At 40.0% G+C, this 21586-nt stretch overlaps 2 protein-coding genes across 2 annotated transcripts in view; one reads left to right on the top strand and one right to left on the bottom strand.

Annotated features, from left to right (window-relative positions):
• Nucleotides 1–21586, bottom strand: part of ASTN2 (astrotactin 2) — a 970320-nt gene that overhangs the window by 367079 nt on the left and 581655 nt on the right. The gene's annotated exons all lie outside the window — the stretch shown is intronic.
• TRIM32 (tripartite motif containing 32) lies at nt 6969–9879 on the top strand. The gene has a single exon (XM_044664272.1). The coding sequence runs from the start codon at nt 6969–6971 to the stop codon at nt 8910–8912; it is 1944 nt and encodes a 647-aa protein (XP_044520207.1). The 3' UTR covers nt 8913–9879.

Below are 21586 nucleotides of genomic sequence, written 5' to 3'. Positions count from 1 at the left end.
CAAGCCTTCGCATTCTGTCTTCTGCTCACCTCTCTTGCCTAGTCCTGGGAATGGAACGGTCCGGACCTAGGAAACTCTAAAAGGGGGGAGGGGGGGAAGGACCAGTAGGGGATAAGCATGGGGGGTGGGGAAGCCCCGGGGGAGGGGGAGGACAGCCGACCTCTCCCCCAGCCCTGGGACTGGAGCAGGAGGGGAGACGTCACAGGGGAGGACAGCTGGGAATGGAGTAAATTCTGGGATGGGGGTTTTAGGTTTGGCTGGAGACCCGATATTGGGGCGGGGGGGCGGGGGAGCCAGATCAGAAGCGTGACCCCACGAAGACCTAGAGTTGATGGGGGTCATCCAGGAGTCATAGGGAGAGTTCAGGACTAAATGGGGCAAAGGCAAAAATGAGGGAGGGCCACCACCTGGGGGCTTTAATGTATCTAGAATGTGGAAATAGGACAGTTTGGGTGTGGCACCCAAGGGATTGCGGTGCAGGGTTTAGAGTAGCCAAGGGTGATCTAGGTTCAATCCATGACCCACTGCAGAGTCCGGATGAGGGGAAGGGGGGTGGGTAATGCTTCTTAGGGGACTCTGGTAACTAAATTGCCCATTCTCAGCAGTCAAGCCAGTCATGCCCTTTCATTAGGGTCAAGCATAATTGAACTCTCATCAGCTTAATCTCTCAAATGCATGCCTCCATTAAAGTGAGACTTGTGGGGATGTGTTGTTTGTGTTGGAAAGAGCTCTGGAGGGTTGTAGGCTATCTGGGTTCTAATCTATTAACTCATTGTGTGACCTTGGACAAGCTCACATTTTCAAATTTAAGGACAGTCAAGGTTTCTAAAGAGGTTTTGTCCAATTTACTTTTCTTTCTTGCTGAGAAACCTCAGAGTGTTACTGCTATTATGCTTAGTAGATTAGACCCTAGGCCTAAGATTGTGAGCCTCAATTTCTTTCTGTGTAAAACGAAGGGGATTGCGTTGCTGTTTTTTAAAAAGCCCCTTCAAATTCTGAAATTCTATATTCTGATATTTCATGTTTTAATGTCTTTTATAACTTTAACATTCCATGTTCTATGAACCTGGATGGCAATTGGGGTAGAATATGAATTTATATCCCTCTGACATTTTGGTTACTTTCACTGAAGAGTCCAGCAAGTTAAGGTTATCACGCAGCATATTCCTGCAGTACACAGAACTTGCCAGAAGTCAAAGACAGATGGCCCAGAAAGTGATAAAGCAGACATGCTGTCAGTTTCCTAGTTGGAATGGGGAAATGGCTGCTCACTGACTGCATTCCCCAAGTCAGGCGGAAAATAAAAAGGTCTTTAAAATTCCAAACTTGGAAGGGACCTCAGAGTCCATATAGTCAGAACTTAGATCAAGAATCCTTTCCTCAAGAGATTTAGCAAATGGTCAGATGACCTTTGTGTGGATTCATGAGATGCAAAGCTTTGCAGGACACTAGTCAAGTTAGCTAAGTCAACAAAGCTTGAAAGAACTATCCTTCCTCATAATGCTAGTGCCCTGACAGCAAAATTGCTTAAAGCTGCTAGGTGGTATGGTGGGATAAAATATTGGAACTAGAATCAAGAAGACTTGAGTTCAAGTTCATCCTCAGATGCTTAGTGACTATGTGACCCTAAGCAAGTCACTTAACCTCTGTTTGCTTCAATTTTTTTCCACTGCAAAATGAGGGTGATATCAGGAACTATTTACAGTAATGAGGATACAATGAGATGATATGTGTAAAGTGATTACCACAGTGCCTAGCACATAGTAGGAGCTTAATAAATGCTTGTTCCCTATTGCTATATTTCAAGGTACCAAAGTCAGAAAAAAAAGTAACCTGCCATTATCATTCCTCTGGGCTTTTTTAGAGAATGGATGGTGGCATTACTCAGTAAATACCAGAGCCAGCTACAGTAGTGATGAGGAAATAAGGAACTTTTCTCTTTAAACACTGCTTGGCAATGTTAGTAGTAATTTCTATTTCAGTGGTTTTCAGTCTTACCTGACTTCATAACCGCATTTAGAGTTTTCTTGGCAAAGATCTAGAGCATTTTACCATTTCCTTCTGCAGTTCATTTTACAGATGAGGAAACTGAGTCAAATTGGATGAAGTGACTTGTCCAGGTTCATATAGCTAGGCTGAGGCCAAATTTGCACTCAGATCTTCAGGACTTCACCTTTATCTACTGCTCCACTTAGCTGCCCTGTTATAATAATAGCTTAACTTTTATATAGGGCTTACTATGTGCCAGGCAATGTACTAGGCACTTTACAATTAGCATCTCATTTGATCTTTACAACAACCCTGGGAACTAAATACTCTTATTGCCCTCATTTTATAGATTAAGAAACTGAGGCAAACAATGTATTATGTGACTGCCAAGGGTCACACAGCTGAGTGTTTGAAGCCACATTTGAATCTAGGTCTTCTCAACTCCAGGCCCAATACCATCTAGTTGCCTAGTCAAGATCCTACAGTGACACTTGGTTGGTAGGAAGGGATTCCTGGGCTCTTAAAGGCAATACTAGGTGAACATAAACTCTGATAGTCTGGAAAGTCTTTGAATACAGACCATAGAATAGATTTTGTGTTTCTCATCCAATAGCCACCCTAATCAAATTAAAGAGGGGTTCATCTCCACAAGGTTGGCTATAAAAGGATATTAGGTGATTACTAATTTCAGCCACAACTCACAAAGTCTAGTAATACTAGGTATTGATACTAAAATATGAATGGGCCGTTGAATACATCATGAAATGACAAGCCTCTAAGCAAGGTTGGAAGAGTGGAGGTTGGGGATAGGTGGCATCACATTTTCTTGAACTAATATTCAAAGTAAGAAATATTTAGGGCCCTACTCCTACATCACTATCTATAGTACATATTTCCATTACATATTCTGTCTCGTTCCTGCCCCTCAAAGGATAGTTGGACATGATAACTTTCTTTTTGTATTTGAAGAGCTAGCATATGGAGGAGGAACTAGATTTATTCCTTTCAAGGCTAAATAAGAAGCAATGGCTAAAAGTTTTGGAGAGGCAGATTTGTGTATGGTGTCAGGAAGAATTTCCTAACAATTAGAGCTTTCCCAAAGTAGATGATCTGCTTGGAAATCATGAGTTCCCCCTCCTTGGTGGTTTTCAAACAGGCTGGATAATCACTTGTCTGGTATTCTGTGATGGGGATTCCTTCATGTTCTTAACAATTTAAACAGGCACGATTCCGACTTCCTCATAGATATGATCAGTTATTCTCAAGGGCCCTATAGAATTCTTGTGACTTTGCTCTTGGAGAACAGGGCCAAATATGTTGATAAGAGGACTCCCTGATGATATGGGGGAATACATTAGGAGTTTAGGTGTACTGGGTTTTTATTTAGAAAACCTATGCTCAGATCCTGGTTCTGTAATTTTATTATATGACTCTGGAGAAGTCATATTCTCTTGGGGCTTGGTTTCCTGATCTGTTTGCACAAAGGAAGACTACATCTCTAAGGTCTCTTCCAGATTTGAGTTCTGTGATTTTGTGACATTTTGAGGGAAAGGAATCAGTGAGGGCAGTTATGTTTTATATGCAAAATTTCTAGGGATCTCCATAGACCTCCATAATTCCCTTTTAAATTTCCTTCCCCAATTTGTTATTTTCTTTTTCCAAGACCTGCTCCAAATCCAACTGTCAAAAATAGAAATTTTTAAGAGCAGAATATGGAGTTAGAAGGGATCTTAGGGATTATCTTTTACCCTTCCCCCCTTTTTACAAATGACGAAACTGAGGCCCACTGATGGGGAATTACTTGTCTAAAATAACACAGCTGTGAAGTGATATTTGAACCCAGGTCTTTTGGTTCCATTGTCTTACAGCTTATTTAGCAGTGAATTTAGAACTAACTGGGAATGGGAGGATGGTTTTTCCCTCCCCCTGCTGTGCTATCTCAGGCTTAACTGAGTAATATTGGCTTATAAGATGTTATTAGTATTTCTGATATTCAGATGTTTGTGGAAGATATAGGGGACTCTTGTCTCCCCAAGATTCAGACAAAGACAAAGCAGGCAAGGAATTTCCACCAAACCTATTATTGACTCATTAACTTATGGCACTTAATTCATCACTGACAGGTTTGTTTCCTTTATGCACATGCACACACACTCTCTTTGTTTACTTATTCTGTATTCCAGGCTCTGTATATTCTCATATCTTGGGGGCATTGAATGATTAGGGGCATCTCTTGCTATAGTAACTCATTGTAAACCTCCCCACTTTCCTACTCCATTGCCTCTATTTACAGAAACCCTTGCCTGATAAGCTTAATCTCTGTTGCCAGCAGGTATTCTTAAACTGTCATAAATGGCTCTTCCTCCTATAGCACACAGAACTGGGCAAATGTCAGTTTCAGGTATCAGTGGTTCATTGGAGATCAGTCCCACCCACAGCTCTGGAATACACATGAAAACTCCCCAAAGACAACTGTAATATGAAGCCAGCTATTTATATTTACCTCATTAATATTCTGTTATGCATGGCAAGAATATATCTTGGAATCCTTGCACAAAAGTAGCAGAGGGAGGGTAATAACTTTAAAAATACCACTCAAACTAATCTGGCCAATAAGCAGAATGAATATGTGTATTGGGGAAGGGACATATATAATGCACATTATATTTCCTGGTCTATATCTGGAAAACTACACTTTTGCCATCTGCTTAGGTGACCTTACAAAATGCCTACTTGTGCATGCATTAATGCTACTGTGGGAAGGTAGGATGATTTCGAACTGGAAACTAATTTTTTTTGAGGATCTGATGGTGGTGCTTCTCCATTTAATGATGGTCTATTGGTCACCTTTTGATTTGAGAGTTATCCCATATTAGATTTAAAAAACGTTCTTAGGAAACAGAAAACTTGTAGACATTTAGCTTACGCCCTGTCTTGCTCAATATCTTTAAAGATTTTTGTTTCCAAGGTAGGTAAGGCCTAAGGCCATGAAAGCATATTATGATTCTTATTTCCTGTTCCCAGCCAGCCTAACACAGACAACTTCACTTACTTTGTATAGATGCATGCAAGTGAAAACCCTGAGCTTAACCTCATCTTCCCAGAAACCCAGGAACTTCTCATTGACTAGACATAAACCATGGTGTTAGTGGAAAGAGTGTTGGGTTTAAAGTAGGAACACCTACAGGTCTAGTTCCAGCACTGCCACATATTAGCTATGATGTTAGGAAGGACTTCACATCTCTGGACTTCAGCTGTCCCAAGCTATAAAATGGAAAGAATAATAAGAGTACTTACCTTGCAGGATTCTTTTGTGAAAAAGCACTCTGTAAACTTTAAAGTCCTATATAAATTTAAGATTCAATTCAAATACTTTCCCATGCACACTGGAGTCCATGTAATTAAATTAGGGGTAGTTTATTTTGGAAGATAGTGAGGTTTCAAATTGATTGATGCCTGGAGGAGGAGTGGAGTTCCTAGGCTTTGGCAAACTAGGCAGAGGTTCTTTTTTTGGCTATCTTATCATTTTGGTGATCCCAGAGCATGAGAGTCTTTTTCTTCAAACATATTACACAGGATTACCCAAAAAATGTATCTGTTTGTTTAGGAATTTGTATCATGGTCATTTTATGAATATGTTCCATGCTAGCCATTCCACCAATGTATTATTTGGGAGATGATAGGGAAGGGAACAAGTATTAAGTACTTACTATGTGCCAGGCACTGTTAAGTCTTTTACATATATCTCATTTGATCCTCACAATGACTCTGGAAGGTAAATGCTATTCCCATTTTATAGCAACAGTATCCCTTCCTGATACCTCATTTATGGGAATGGAGTCTTTTGGCATGTCCCAAGGAAGGGGGATGGTGGAAGGGAAGAAAGTTCAGAAAGAAAGGGAGAATAGAAAGAATAAGAATTTAAGGAAGGAGAGAATAATGTAATTTCCCCCATATTTATAAATGTATATCTATGTGTACAGTCATGTAAACATGCACATGCATCTATATACATAACTTTAGCCATACAATTTTGTGGCATTTCACAAATTGGTGGAATTGTCTTATTAGCCCTTCCATAGGGGCAGCTTCAGAAATAAGTCATTGTATTGTGGGTTAATATATATGATATCTGACCAACAGATGTTGCCTTCAGTGTGGTGCTCCAGAGTCTGTGCAAGAAAACTGAAGCCCTGGGCTTGGGATTGAGGGATTTCATGAATGGATCTCTGAAATACCAGTTGTAATTGTAAGCATTCACAATGTATTATACAGTAGGTGCTTTCTATCTACTTTCTGGATTATCTGTGATAACCTAAGGACTTTTCTCACTTACTGTTCAGCTAGTTCTAGATGTCAGTAGTAGCTACTGAACCTTCAGCAAGTCTGGGCCAGAAACTCCAAGTTGAGTACTTTTATTGTATGCAGCTCTACCTTTTTCTACCTGACTGTTCTAAAGTTGAATATGATATATTTGATTATCCATGCTTCTTCCCTTCCTTAGCCCTTAGTGCACCCAAGGGAAAGTTGATTATATTTTCAAAGTGTTTCCCAGATTGTTGAATTGCCTAGAGTATTCACATACTTCTCCCCTCCCTGCCCTGGCCATCTGCACGTCACAGGAATATATAAGGTACACTTGGGCTTTGAAAGGCCTGCATTTATCTCCAGTGCCTTCTTTCCTCTGCTACTGTTGTTCATGCTTTTTTCAAGACTGAGTTTTAAACCACACAAAATGCTATATGCAGGAAACTGAAAGTGATGGGCTCTGAGATGAGCCTATCCCTAGCAAAATGGGGAATAACTAAAAAGGTCTCATCGGTGATGCGCTGCCTATATTTTTGTGTAGCTTAGAGGCTAGGGAAATGAATTACTGTTTCCCTTCTTTTCATTGGCAGGAACCAAAATCCTATGGAATGAAGGCAAGCAGTGAGTTACTCTTTTAAAGCTATACTAGTTGAAAGCTTCCCAGGTTGGCCATGGCTACAGCTTCCCAGATGAATCTGGATGCTCTTCGGGAAGTGTTAGAATGCCCCATCTGCCTGGAATCCTTCACTGAAGATGTTTTACGTCCCAAACTTCTTCATTGTGGCCACACTGTCTGCCGGCACTGCCTCGAGAAGTTATTGGCAAGCAGTATCAATGGTGTTCGCTGCCCCTTCTGCAGCAAGATCACACGCATTACCAACTTATCCTTGCTGGCAGACAACCTGACCATCCTGAAGATCATTGACACAGCTGGGCTGAATGAGGCCATGGCACTATTGATGTGTCGGACCTGTGGACGGCGACTACCCAGGCAGTTCTGCAAGAGCTGTAGCATGTTGCTTTGTGAGCCCTGTAGGACAGCAAAGCATTCATTGCCCAAACATTCTGTACTCCCAATCAAGGAGGCAGCTGAGGAACGGCGTCATCACTTTGGTGAGAAGCTTGCGCAGCTACGGGAAGTGGTCAGAGAACTGCAGCTTCGGAAGGAGACTCTGGACAGGGTCTCCAAAGACTTGCAGTGCCGCTACAGGGCAGTTCTGCAGGAGTATGGGCGGGAAGAACGGCGCGTCCAGCAGGAGCTTGCCCGTTCACGCAGGTTTTTCACTGGATCCCTGGGGGAGGTAGAAAAGGCTAATAGCCAAGTGGTGGAGGAACAGGGATACTTGCTAAATATTGCAGAGGTACAGGCTGTGTCTCGTTGTGACTACTTCCTGGCCAAACTCAAACAGGCAGATGTGGCTATTTTGGAAGAGATGGTAGATGAGGAGGAACCAGAGCTGACAGCCAAGCTGCCTCAGGAATTGACCTTGCAGGATGTTGAGCTCCTCAAGATGGGTCATGTTGGTCCCCTCCAGATTGGCCAGGCAGTCAAGAAGCCCCGGACAGTCAATATAGATGAGCCCTGGGTTGACGAGATTGACACCACCTCCATGACAATCCGAGAGATGGATGTGAGCCCAGAAGATATGGTTCCTAGTCCCCGGTCTTCACCTGCACGCCAGAGAAAATCTGAAGCAGCAGCCAGTATACAACAATGCCACTTTATCAAGAAGATGGGTTCCAAAGGCAGCTCAGCAGGCATGTTCAACCTGCCTGTCAGCCTCCATGTCACCAATCAGGGTGAAGTGCTGGTAGCTGATCGAGGTAATTTCCGTATCCAGGTTTTCTCTCGCAAGGGCTTCCTGAAGGAAATACGACGCAGTCCCAGTGGCATTGACAGCTTTGTGCTTAGTTTCCTTGGGGCTGATCTGCCCAATCTGACCCCACTATCAGTTGCCATGAATTGCCAGGGATTAATTGGTGTGACGGACAGTTATGACAACTCTGTCAAGGTATATACTTTAGAAGGCCACTGTATTGCTTGCCACCGAAGTCAGCTGAGTAAGCCTTGGGGCATTACTGCCCTGCCCTCAGGCCAGTTTGTGGTCACAGATGTGGAAGGAGGTAAACTGTGGTGTTTCACAGTTGATCGATCTGCTGGAGTGGTCAAGTTCAATTGTCTCTGTGGTGCTGTACGCCCCAAGTTTGTTACCTGTGATGCTGAAGGCACTATCTATTTCACCCAGGGGCTGGGCCTCAACCTGGAGAACCGGCAGATTGAGCACCACCTCGAGGGTGGTTTCTCCATTGGTTCCGTGGGCCCTGATGGGCAGCTTGGCCGTCAGATCAGCCACTTCTTTTCTGAGAATGAAGATTTCCGCTGTATTGCTGGTATGTGTGTGGATGCTCGTGGGGACCTCATTGTTGCCGATAGCAGCCGAAAGGAGATCCTTCACTTTCCCAAGGGTGGTGGCTATAATGTTCTTATCCGGGAGGGACTCATTTGTCCTGTAGATATTGCTCTTACTCCTAAAGGGCAGCTGTTGGTGCTAGATTGTTGGGATCACTGCATCAAGATCTACAGTTACCACTTAAGAAGATATTCTACTCCTTAGTGGGAGCTGGCATTCTTCTCCATAGCCACCCTTTCTCCTAGTACATCTGTGGGTGTCCTTGATGCTATACTAATGTTCTGTGTCCTGATCCTAGCTGGGTATGTGTAGAATTCAAGAGTCAGTGTTTAGAAGTCCTGTTCTTTAGTTTGCCTCTAAGAATAGAGCTTTAAAGGATCAACTGGCATTGAGGATATGGGACAATTAGCTGTACCAGTCCCCTCCAAGATTTCACCAGCTTTAATCATCTTAGAGACTAAGAAGTGTCTCACCAGCAAATCCTCATTGATTATCCTGTTTCTCTTTTGGATCCCTGACTTGTTGGCTCATTTCCAAGTAGCATTCTGCCTTCTAACAAAGGTTTCTCTGCATTGCTGACTGATCTGCATGCTCTAGTGGGTCTTGTACCCCCAGATCCATATGGCTCTTCGGTAGCATTTCAAATGTATCCCAGTAATATTACCTTTGGGTTCATTCTCCATCACCAATGTGAAACAAATCCAGTGCTCCCCAAGAAGATAAATACTACCTTGGGGGACTGCTTTCTGCAGGCCAGAGTGTTTTCAGCATCTTAAACCACCAGGTTCGGACATGATTGAGAATGGAACTGACTTTGTAGACCATTAGAGAAATCTAAATTGAAAGCTGATTGTCTTTTAAAGGGACTCATATTTTGAAACCTTGCCAAAGTTTAAAAAAAGATTGGAATCAATAACAACATATTAACAAATGATATATTTATTCATGCTCTTCAAGATGCTGTAGTTTGGCCCACCATAGTTTTCATGGGTCTATTCACTTGTCGAAGAGTTTGTAAAACAAGGCTAAGGGCTGGGAATGGATTGAGAATCATTTTCAATACTGGAAAACTTTGGTGGGTGCTTGGCATGTATTTCCCAATGGAGTGTAAAATATTCAATTTCAGGATTTATTTCCATTCTTTGTAAAGCATTAAATAATTGATGGCAGTTTCTCCACTACCGATGTTTGTTTCTTTTAATTAAATATTGGGAGGTGGTTTTATATCCCATCGCTCACTTAGCTGAAGTTCTATTTCTTAGCAGGCAGTACCATCAAAAGGATCTATCCTTTGACACACACTCCTCATCACTATCCAGCTAGAAGCACCATCAAGTAAAGGGAGCAGAATTCCCTCTCCCAGTGCATGTGAACAATTATCTGGCACCTAAAGTTTAAAGTAATGGACTCACTGTTTGAAATTGAGTCTTCACCATCTGTTCTTGCCTTCTAATTACAATTTCGAAAGTGAAAGCAAGGTTTGTTCTTTCAAAAAGACATTCTTGTGGGGGAAGGCATTCAAGAATTAGTGCCTGGATATCTGTGTTCACTAAGCCTCAATTCATTGAATTTCAGGTATAGAAGGGTGATGGAAAGCTGAAGGACTGTCTAGAGATGGGAGCACTATAGTCCCACAGTTTAAAAAAAAAAAGTTTTTCTGGGTTGTATTATTCAAAAACTATTATTATTATTATTGGGTCTGTGTTGTGATTACCTCCCAAAGGAGAGGAAATGACATAATTAAAAGTAGCCCTGAACTAATTTGTCTTGGGCTTTTCACTTGAAGGAAGCACAGGCTAGATTATGAAATTATATCTGATTTTAAAAGATTGTATTAATGGAGGGAAAATTGATTCAATTAAAAACATATCAGAAACAGCTTCTTTTATTATTAAAAGCACTTTATCTGCCATGGCAGCTAGTGGCAGGAGATCTATCTCCCTTTGCTGAAACAATAATTGAGGGAGCAGCCTTGAGTACACATTTTGCTGCTGGAAAGTGAATACAGTATTTTTGGCAAGCTTGACAGAAGTATTCCCAGCACTTTTCCATCTGCTATTGCCCATCTATCATCAGAGTACTTTTGTATCCCTGCACATTGTCCCTGAGATGTACTTAAGTGTTTTACTACTTAAAATAACTACAGAATATATCATTTATTGGTTACAGACCAAGGAAATGTGAGACTGGATTCAGGATGCTGACAAGCCAATTGTATCTCAGACTCTTGTCATTCTCCTTTAGTGCTAATATAAGGGCAAGGTTGGTGTTATCCAGCTCTTAGTCACCTCTTCTGTTTCAGTAAAAAATATGGGAGAAAGCAAACCTTAGACCTGGCCCAAAGAATTGTCAGTTCCTAGAAGGCAATGGATGGCAGCAAGAAGTAGACCAGTGGTCAGAATACAAAAACTTGGGTCTTCTAACCAATCAGGTCACCAGAGGGGTTTGGAGAACATCAAATGCACTTCTATACAACTGGGAGGTTCCAAAACACAACAGAATCCAAATAAATACCTCTGGTGTGCATTCCTAATACTGTTTCTCTCCCCTATCTATGAGAATAGTTGAGAGCTGACTAAGAGCCCACAGCCTTCTTATGGACCCAGTTCTATTTAGCCTATTTCACTACTGTCTAGAGAACCTGACCCCTCACCAAGCAGAGCAGCTACCTCCATACAAGTACAAGGATCCATTAATATTAATGCCATTAACTTTTCCTGCTGACTGCCACTAGCCTTTCTGTTTCCCTGTTTGTGAATTCCTTTGAAAGCTTCTTGGACTTCTTATCTGTAGAGTGCTTTGAGATCACAGAGTGAGCCTTAGGCTGAAAGGGCAAATTAGCATCCTTGTCTAGTTCTGGGGGAAGCCCCAGACACTCAGCCCTTAGACTCTGCCCTTCTGTTTTTCCTCTCTATCTCTCTATGGAGCTGGGTTACACTTCACTTTTAAGTGGCCATTAATTAGTGCCAGATTAAAAGTACAACTGCTTAAACATTACTTGCCTTACCCATAGGAAAACTACAAGACATAAAGCTAGCTCATCCCACTGTGTGGTTAATGGAGTGCCTCCCTACTGACTGTCTCTGTAAATTTACTGGTGTGAATTGACCCTCCTCCAGTCTTACTGGCCTCCACTGAGCATCTGGCTCCTCCCTTTCTGTAAACTAAACCCCATCCCTGTGTTATATATGGGCTTCAGTCAAAAATCCAAGTAAGGAAATGCAGAGTAAAATAAACTTATCCAGGGAGATTGCTCCTTGCTATGAATTCTCAGCTAGACTGTTAATTTGATCATACAATTTGTATATGCAGCCTCTAAAGCAGGAGTTTTTAACCTGGGTTCTATCTGTCTGGTGGATAGATTTAGAGAATCTAAAAACTTGAATGGGGAAAAAATACATCTTTATTTCAATAAAATTGGTTTCCTTTGAAAATTCCTAAAATTGTATTTTATGTTTTGAAACATTCTTTGAAGGAGACCATGACACATTCACAAAAGGGTTAATAACCTCTGTCCTTAGAGCAAGGTCCCCAAATCTGTATGTCTATGAAGAAAGGATGGAGGACAACTTATAGAGGAGAGATAGGTAAGAATTTCCCTTACAAAGTGGAAGAATTTTTAGAGCTGGAAAGGACTTTAGAACTCAGCTGGGCCAGTGCCCTAACTGACAGAAAAAGAAACAGTCAGAAAGGGAGTGACTTACCTAAGGTTGCACTGCTAATAAGCAAAAGATAAAAGTAGGGCACAGGTCTCTGAAAGCTGAATCCTTGGACACTTAGAACATTAATTACTTCCATAAAGCCACATCAATAGCTCAAAGCTGTCATTATCTTTCCCATCACCACTTGTGATAGTTGGGTAGCTATTTCATTGTAGAAGTGGGGAGAATGAGACTGAAGGATTATCCCAGCTTGAGATCTATAATCCTAGGAAACTTACCTGGAGTTAAATTTTGCCTTTGACATTTACTAGTCCTGTGACTTTGAAATCACTTGCCTCTATTTACTTCAGAGCAAGAGGAAATCAGTTTGTTCTGTAGTGCTTACACTGTTTTGCTTTATACTACCTCATCTGATCTTCATGACACTCTCACAAGTATTACTGTCTCCACAAAATAAAGAAGGGAACTGGCTAAGAGGGTTCAAAAAATGACTTCCTAAAGTCACAACTAGTGTCAGAGGCTTGACTAGAAGAAAATAGATCTTCTAACTTCAAGTTCCTAAAGGTGACATCAGGGAAGTATTTACAGAGGATGGTAAGGTTTCCATAAAACCAAGCAGCCTCTCATAAAGTCCTTTTATAAACTGATTTGTTTATGAAAGGATCCAAGATTGGGTTAATGCTATTTTGGTCCAATACACATTGATTAAGTGCTTCCTCTGGGCATGGCACTGTGCTAAATTGTAAGGGCCAAAGAAGGCTAAGACCTTGACCCCACTCTCAAGGAGTTTACAATGTAGGTAGGAAGTTAAACAACTATAATGCCAAGTAAGGTGGGATTATTTTATTTAAAAATTCAAGCATAATGCAATGAAACTTAATGGGAAGGAAACCATATTTATATGGGGGGGGTAAGGGGAGGTAGTATCTATAATCTTATTTGAGAAGGAGGTTGTAAAGATGAATAGGATTTTCACAATGCAGAAGAGAAATGAATAAATGCACAGTCCCAAATGATAGGTAACTGATGTAAAAGACAGCCTCAAGAAAGCCTGGATTTCAAGGTCTGTGGGGGAAAAAAAATGCAACAGAAAACTCAGCTGAACTCAAACTCCTAATTAAGAAGACTGTGAGGGGGAGGTAAGGGCTGTAAAGGGCAGAGTTGGAACTCCGCTACAGTTATATATCCTGTAGGGAAGCTTGAGCTCACTAAACCTTCAGGCTAATTAATTGATTAAAATAATTGGGGTGTCATTTTGAATTTTTGAAGAGGGTAAAAAAAGTCAAAATAGAAAAGTCAAAGTAGAATTTTTGAAGAGGGTAAAAAAAGTCAAAGAAGAGGGTAAAAAAACAAGCTTGAGTTTTCAAATGAGTTTTGTGCATGGCTAGCTAAAAAGATTTAACTATATGTGTATATATACATATGTGTAAGAATACATAGATATACATGTACATATGCCATCAGTGCAGAGAATAGAAAAATAGATTCTTATTCAATTTTATGTTAATTACAGCCCATTGCTCAGTAATCCTAGTCATAATAAGCTAAGGTTATTTGGGAAATAAGCTTATTTTCATCATAGAAGGACTGACAAAGAAAATACGTTTGAAATGAATTGCTTTAAAGAGTATCACTGTTACCATCATGCAGTACCAGGGCATGGGAGAAAGAGCACTGTACTTTGTATCAGAAAGCTTGGGTTCAAATCCCAGTTCTGCCATTGAACTGTTTTACAATACCACTCACATTTATGTGTTTTGAAGTTTACAAGGTACTTTCTTCACAGAAACTATGTTTAGCTGGCAGTCAAGTATTATTACTCCCAATGTAGAGAAGAGGAAGGGCTCATATCAGATGACCAACAAGGGATAGATGGCTTGTACAGTAAGGGACAGAGACTAGATTCAAATGGAGATAGGCCTTCCTTGGTGACAAGTGCAAACTCTTCCACCGTGAAAGCTAAGAAACTCCATGCTTCGAGCCTCAGTTTCCTCAGTACTCATCTCATCCATCTCACAGGGCTGTTGTGAAGAAAGCACTGAACATGAGTGCAAACTCTCATCATGTATTCATAGTTGCATCTTTATTGTTGTACATAAAGTAGTTGCAAATTGGGCTCTAAGCGACTCTCACAGTACATACACCTAATGGTATTTGCAAATAGAAGGGAATGGGGACTTTTAACTCAGTCGCTTCTGGGGATGATTGAGTCTCCAAGGTTGATGGGACACCTCTAAAAAATCCCAAAACAATTCGACCAGACTTCTTTGTTATCTCATTATTGTTCTTTCAATGGGCATATTTCAGGATTATGGCCTTTTTAACCAGGCATAAATTTTGCCTATGGAAATTTTCTACAATTTGGGTTTTCACATATTATCCTACACTTGCCTTCAGTAGCTTCCTTGGCGATCAGAGGCTTCACTGAAACTCTCCCCTGGTGAAATTCTGTTGGTCCAGGAATTCTTAGGATCATAGAATTTGTAGCTGAAAAGACCTTAAAAATTATTTTAGTTCACTTCTCTCTTTTTATTATACATATGAGAAAACTGAGGCCCAGAGAGCATAATTGGCTTTTCAAATTCAAACATATTAAAAGGCAGAACCATAATTCCAACTCAATACTGCTTACTTCAAATTTAGTGCTCCTCCCACTGTCACCTAATCCTCTAATGCTAAAATAAACCTCAAGGTTCTCTTCCCTCAATATTCCAAGCTCTTGCCCTTTATTATTTTCAGTCATCTTGGGTCCCTTATTTGTAGCCCTGGACCCTTACGGAACTGTTCCTAACATTTTATTTTTGGCTCTCTCCAATTCCCTGCAAATGGTAGCAACAGAGGAATAATAAGAATGGGCAATTAGGAACTGATGCAAAAAGATCTCTTAACCTAGGTAACCTAGCAGGTTCATAATGATTAATAAATCATGGCTTTGATGCTATAACTCAGAACTAGATATCAACTAGGTTCAGATTATAGTAAGAGGAACTCTTGGGTTCCCTTGGGACATTTTTGCAAAGTACCTGACCTCTGAAAGATTTTTATAATAACAGCTGATATTCATAAAGCACTTTGAGGTTTCTAAAGTATATGTTCACTCTTTCAATCATCACAACATTGTGAAGTAAATACCATAGTGGAGAAACTGAGGCTCAGAAAAATATGTTTCCTTGGACAAAATTAGTTAAATATGAGGTGGGATTCTCAAGCTTAGCTCTCTTCTAACAGTGAAATAAGTGCCTTTCCATCATACTGCAGTGTCTTGCTAAGGTATTCAATAGGCTTCCAACTTAGGAAAATCTTACACAATGGGGCCAGTGTGGCTTTGTATGCTTTCTAAGAACAGATATCCTCAGATAATATTAAGGCATCAGTTGTAAAAATGCAGATGTTTGAGAGAGGGGGAAAATGGTTTGGCTAGATGGAAGCAAGATGCTGAGCAGTATAGTGGTATCTGTATATCAGTTTCCAGTGAGGGGATGTTATTTGAGGTGTTAGTACTAAGAGCTCAATTTCCTTTTCCTAATCAAAACCATTCAGCCCTTTTTGCCAGTTCATGCCCCACAGGCATCTTGATAAAGTAAAAAAAAAGGCACAAAAATTGGAATCAGGAGACCTGGGGTCAAATCTCAGCTCTGACACTACATTGGACAAGTCATTTATTTGGATCTCAATTTCCTTATCTACAAAATTGGGCAAATAACAATCACAGTACTTATTTCTCAGGGTTATAAAGAACTGGCTTTGGAGTTAAAGTGTTGTATAAATCAGAGTAATTATTATTCCCTTCAATTATAATAATTGTTACTGACTTTTAGATAGCACATTCAATTCTGCAAAGTGCTTCAGGCCTATGACGTAGGTACTCTAAAATATTCTCATGTCTGTTTTATAGATTAGGAAACCAAGATTTGTAAAGTTGCTTGAATGAGCAAATTACTAAATGAGCAAGTGAATTTGAACCCTGAGTCTTCTGACTCTTTTTTATCCACTATGTGATGCTGTTCCCATGAAGAGAGATCAAAATAAAAGATCTAATTATTATATGGAATTCTGTTAAAGCCATCTGGATGCATCTCACCAAGAGTTTCCTGAGGATTTGTCTGTGAATACAACTTATTGAGCAGTAAGTGCTAAGTAATTGGAGTTAAGTGACTTACCCAAGGTCACACAGCTAAGACACATCTGAGGCCAGATTTAAACCCAGGACCTCCTGTCTTTAGGCCTGACTCTCAATCCACTGAGCCACCCAGCTGCTCAGAATTAATTGATTCCTATAGTAAAATCTCAGTAGGAAAGTAAGTTTAAGTTTTCCATTATGACTACTGTTGCTCTGAATAAAAATTATGCCAACCCTGATTGGCATGCTCATAGTAGAAATTCTGAGGCTAGGAGGCTGTGACTGGCCAAGAAGAGCTAATCCGTGTCATAGGAAATACTAACTGCATGATCTTGAGAAGGCTCATTTCTCTGAGTCTTAATTTCTTCATCTGTAAAAAGAATTTGTTGTGCTTTATAATTTCCAAGGTCCTTCCAACTCAAAATTCTAAGAACCATAAGCCTCCCAGGATAACTTATTTATATTTGAACAGCACTAATTACTAGCATGTCTTTCCTTAAACTGAGCTGAAATCTTCCTACCTGTAATTTCTATCCATCAGTCCTCGTTCTGCCACTAGAGTCCAAGCCATACAAGTTTAATACCTCTTCCTTGTGGAGGTTTTTAATATTTTTATATATAGCAATCTTATATTCTCCCTTACCCCAACTCAGATCTTTTTACTCTTTGGGCTTAGCATCTCTATTTATTCCATTGAAACTTGTATGACATAGTTTGGAGCTGCCTTCCCTTTCTGATTTTCCTCTGTATACACTCTTAACTTATCAACATTACTCCCTAAAAACTGTTTAAAAGCAGGCCATAATACTCCAGTTGTTCTATGTCCCAGTTATTACCCCCTTCATCAATCCAGAGTTACTGATTGATCAATATAGATTTTAGTCTCTGCAGTTGACCTTGAGTTGAGTGGAACTGATGTGGGGTAGAGACAGATTCCATTTCTCTATTAGTTCCCTGAGGAAAAATCCCCAACTCTTTCATGCAAAGTGCCCCACTCCTACCAAGTGACCCATGAAGACCTTACTACATAGTCCAGCTTTATTCACCTGATCTTTCTGCTTCTCCTGAGTTTCTTTCTGACTGTTCACCCCACTGGTCAAGCATAAAGCTCAAGCCAGCAAAGTAGATAGCTTAGTCAGGAGCTACAACTGATAATCTGGGTTTGTTTAGCAAATTTGGGAGAATGAAAAGTGGACATTTTTAGGTTAAATTTGGGTTCATATGAACTTTGGCTTAAAAAGAACATTGTTATTTATGTAATTACTGATTCAGAAGGTGAGGATGACTTAGTAGCACCAGGTCTAGTAAGGATCACCCGTTACCAAAAGTTATTCTGTATTGCCTCATGGCACAGAGGTGATACAGGTCTCAAAGACTCTGCCAAAAGAGTACAAACCATGCTAAGACCAAACTTGAAAAGTCTTGATGACAGACTATGTGTCTGTCATTCAAAGACCAATCTGGCTAAATCTGGAGAAGGTCATCATGAAAGGTTATCCACTATTACTAAGAGTTTCAATGGTTTCACCTGCCAGTGATTGTCTACAAAGTAATAGTGTTAAGAGTGACAGTTTGTGTTCATGGGAGGAAGATTTGCACCTATGAAATCACAGATGTTTCAAAGTGGTCAATTAATGGTAGTAATAATAGTTGTTATAAATATCCACATTGATTATAAGTGATCCTGAATATTTATCTATTCACATTAAACAATTTTATGCCATTTTGTAGATGTAGTATTCTTCTCCTTAACATGGTACCAAGGTTGAATGAAGGCAATGAAATAATTATTTTCATTTTTCAGATTAGGAAAATGAGACTTAGTGAGGCCATGACTTGCTTATGGTCATTTCAGGGTAGAGCTAGAGATAGAATATGGATTTTCTAGATGATGAGGGTGATGATCATGATGACAATGACTCATAATTTTATAATATGTAAAGATTTAATAAACACCTTACTAAGGGCAGCTAGGTAACACAGTAGATAGAGAAGCAGGCCTGAAGATGAGAGGTTCTGGATTCAAATATGATCTCAGACACTTCCAAACTATGTGACCCTGAGAAAATAACTTAATCCCAGTTGCCTAGTTATTCCCTGCTCTCTACCTTGTAACTGATACTCAGTATTGATTCAAAGAGAAGGTAAGGGTTTTAAAAACAAACAAATGCACTTATGATTTGGAGATGATGATGGTAAAAGTAGCTTGTGATTTATACAGGGTGTATAAGTGCCTTAAAGACATAGTGCCTTAAATCTTAGTTTTAAGTTATTGAAGCTCTTTGTAGAGTGTTTTTCAAGATTAAAAAATGCTTTTGATATACCTTCACAATTGAGAAAAATGAGATTCTCATGGTATTCCTGAGGCAGAAAGATAGAGTACTGTTGTTCTTATTTTCTTTACAAATGAATAAACTAAAGTCAAGAAGTACAGATCCAAATGGCTAATAAATGGAGATGTCAGGACCAGAACCTAAGCCTTCTTTTTGTCTCTGAGTTCAGTCCTCTTTCCAATCTATCCCAAAGGGATTGGTCACTTCTGACAGTCCTCTTCCCCTATACTCAGAACTGAATCTCTTAGTTTTATGGAGCTGGGTGAGCAGAAGGATAAACAATCTGCTTGTTCTCAGGCTCTCAACCACACAATCAGTTCTTGTCTCTCACCCCTGAGAGGGAAGAAAACTTCAGACTACATTGGAACTGAAGGCCTCCAAGGAATGTTCCCTGTGTAAAGGAGACTCTGTGTGGGGTGTTAGCGGAGGAGGAAACCGGCTGCTAGGAGATGGGCAGCTTGCCAACTGGTGCCCCTGCCATGGTTGAAGATAGCCTGGCAAAGGAACTCATTACTTTTTACAAGGTGGAATATACAGATTGTAAAACGGAGTGTATTGGACCTTCTAACATACTTATTATTAAAGAAACATAAAAGATTAACAAAGCATCTATTTGTGAGAGAGATGGAGTTGGGAAAGAACAAGCCTAGAGTTTGGGGGGGTCAGTACTTAGAGTTTACTGGGGTGTTCCCCCCTTCTCTGTATGATGTGGGATTACAGAAAACAATTCTTCAAGGAATACCAAATAGGAACGGACCTTACAAGTCATCTAGTTAAATCCTCCCATTATTGATCAGGAAAGCAAGCCCAAGTAGGTAGTGACCTAGTGAACAAATTACTGTCAGAGCAAGAATAACAACCTTAATCTGTTTCCAAATGGTATGAGAGGATTTTAGAGTCAGAAGAGATCTTAGTCATCTAATTCCATCTCTTGATTTTACACACAAGAAAATTGAGAAATAGAAAGTTTAATTGACTTTCCTAAGATCACATATGTAACAAATAGCAGACCTAGGATTTGAACTCAGACACACTGACCTCACATCTATTACTCTTTCCACTATAATGTATGTTTGATTTAACAACAATGACAACAAAAAACTTTGAGAAGGATGGTAGCCTCAGTGAAACTCAAGATAAAAATGTTTGGCCCTATTGCCAACTGAAGATCACTGAAGTAATGATAAAACCTTTCTGAAATTACTCTGTCAATCAGTACGAAGACAGGGTTCAATTTACAGGAACTTTCTATGGAACACATCCATTGTGTAAAGTGAAGTACACTAGTCTCTATTCAGTCACACATAGGAAATTGAAAAATTCTTTATATCCTGCCTGCTACAACTTGATATTCTCTTATAGCAAGATTCTCCAAATCATGATCTGCAAGATGAATTTTGACACCCCAGAATGAAGATCAGAGCATCATGGAATGTTAGGACTGACAGGGACCCTAGTGAAGTCAAATCCTTTATTTCACAAAGAAAAAGGAAACTGAAACTTGGAGAAAGAGAAAAAGTAATTTACTCAAGGTCACAATTTTGCTAATCAATAGCAAATTTGGATCTCAGAACCTATGTCTCCAAATTCCTACTGGAATGTACTTAACTTGTGGAAAGTCTTAGTTCACTTTTATCTTTGCTTTTGTTGTTCAGTTATTTCAGTCATGTTTCACTCTGGGACCCCAATTGGGGCTAGCTTATATATGGAGACATATATGTATGTAAATATGTGTAGATGTTTGTATATTGTTTATATTGTGTGTGTGTGCTGTTTTGATTTTCTTATGTCAGACTATAGTTGAAGTACTGTGCTCAGTTCTACAGGTCATATGTTTAGGAAGGATATCAGTTAACTGGAGCCCATTCAGGAAGATAACATGATGAAGAGACTTAAAAACACACTATAAGGACCTGAATATTCTTAAGGAACTGGGGAAGGAGATGTTTATCCTTTAAGAGAAGGCTCAGGGAAACAATGATAGCTACTATATAGAAAAAGGTTTAACCATTCTCTGTTTGGCTCTAGGACTAGGCAGAACAAGGGGGGCGATAAGGGAAGTTATAAACAAATTTTGGTCTCTAAACAATTAGCGTTGTCCAAAAGGAAAAAAGTTCTGCCCCAGAGAGTAGTGAATTTTCCTTCTTTGAAGTCTTCAAGCAGAGATTAGATGGTTTCTTGTCAGCTGTGTAATAGGGATCCTTTTTTGTGTTTGGGGGTTAGATTAGATTACTTCCAAGACTCCTCCTAATTCTGAAATTCTGTAAATAATGTGAGCTGTTATGAAGTGGACACTGGGACAGTGAGTTTTCCATTGCTGGAGGTGTACATGCAGAGGCTTGAAGACCACGTAATCATTTGTTGGGGGTAGTAGAGAATTCTCATTCAGGTGACTATATCCTCTGAGATCCTTTGTAAACTCTGAGATTCTATGATCCTGTGAAAATACCTTCAGGCCTGACATGTTTGGTTTGGGCTCTGTGATTATCAGGATAACACAGCACAAAGGTCTTCAAAAGGTTAGGAACATGGCTAAACTTTGCAAAGGATGAGACCTTGATTTTGAGAAATTCTTTCTCTGCTCCATGCAGGTGTGTAAGATATGTAGAAATACCAGTACTATGCATGGATCTGCATATGATTTGCATTCATTTTGCATATACCAACACAGTCTGTGCAGCATATTTTTTCAGACAACTTAAGTTTCAACTGTTATTGCTACATGCAAGGCTATTACTCTCTTTTCTTATCCTCTGTTCTTTC

This window comes from Gracilinanus agilis, chromosome 2, assembly GCF_016433145.1.
Source record: "Gracilinanus agilis isolate LMUSP501 chromosome 2, AgileGrace, whole genome shotgun sequence".
Lineage (NCBI taxonomy): Eukaryota > Metazoa > Chordata > Mammalia > Didelphimorphia > Didelphidae > Gracilinanus > Gracilinanus agilis.
This window is presented reverse-complemented; position numbering and strand designations above follow the sequence as displayed.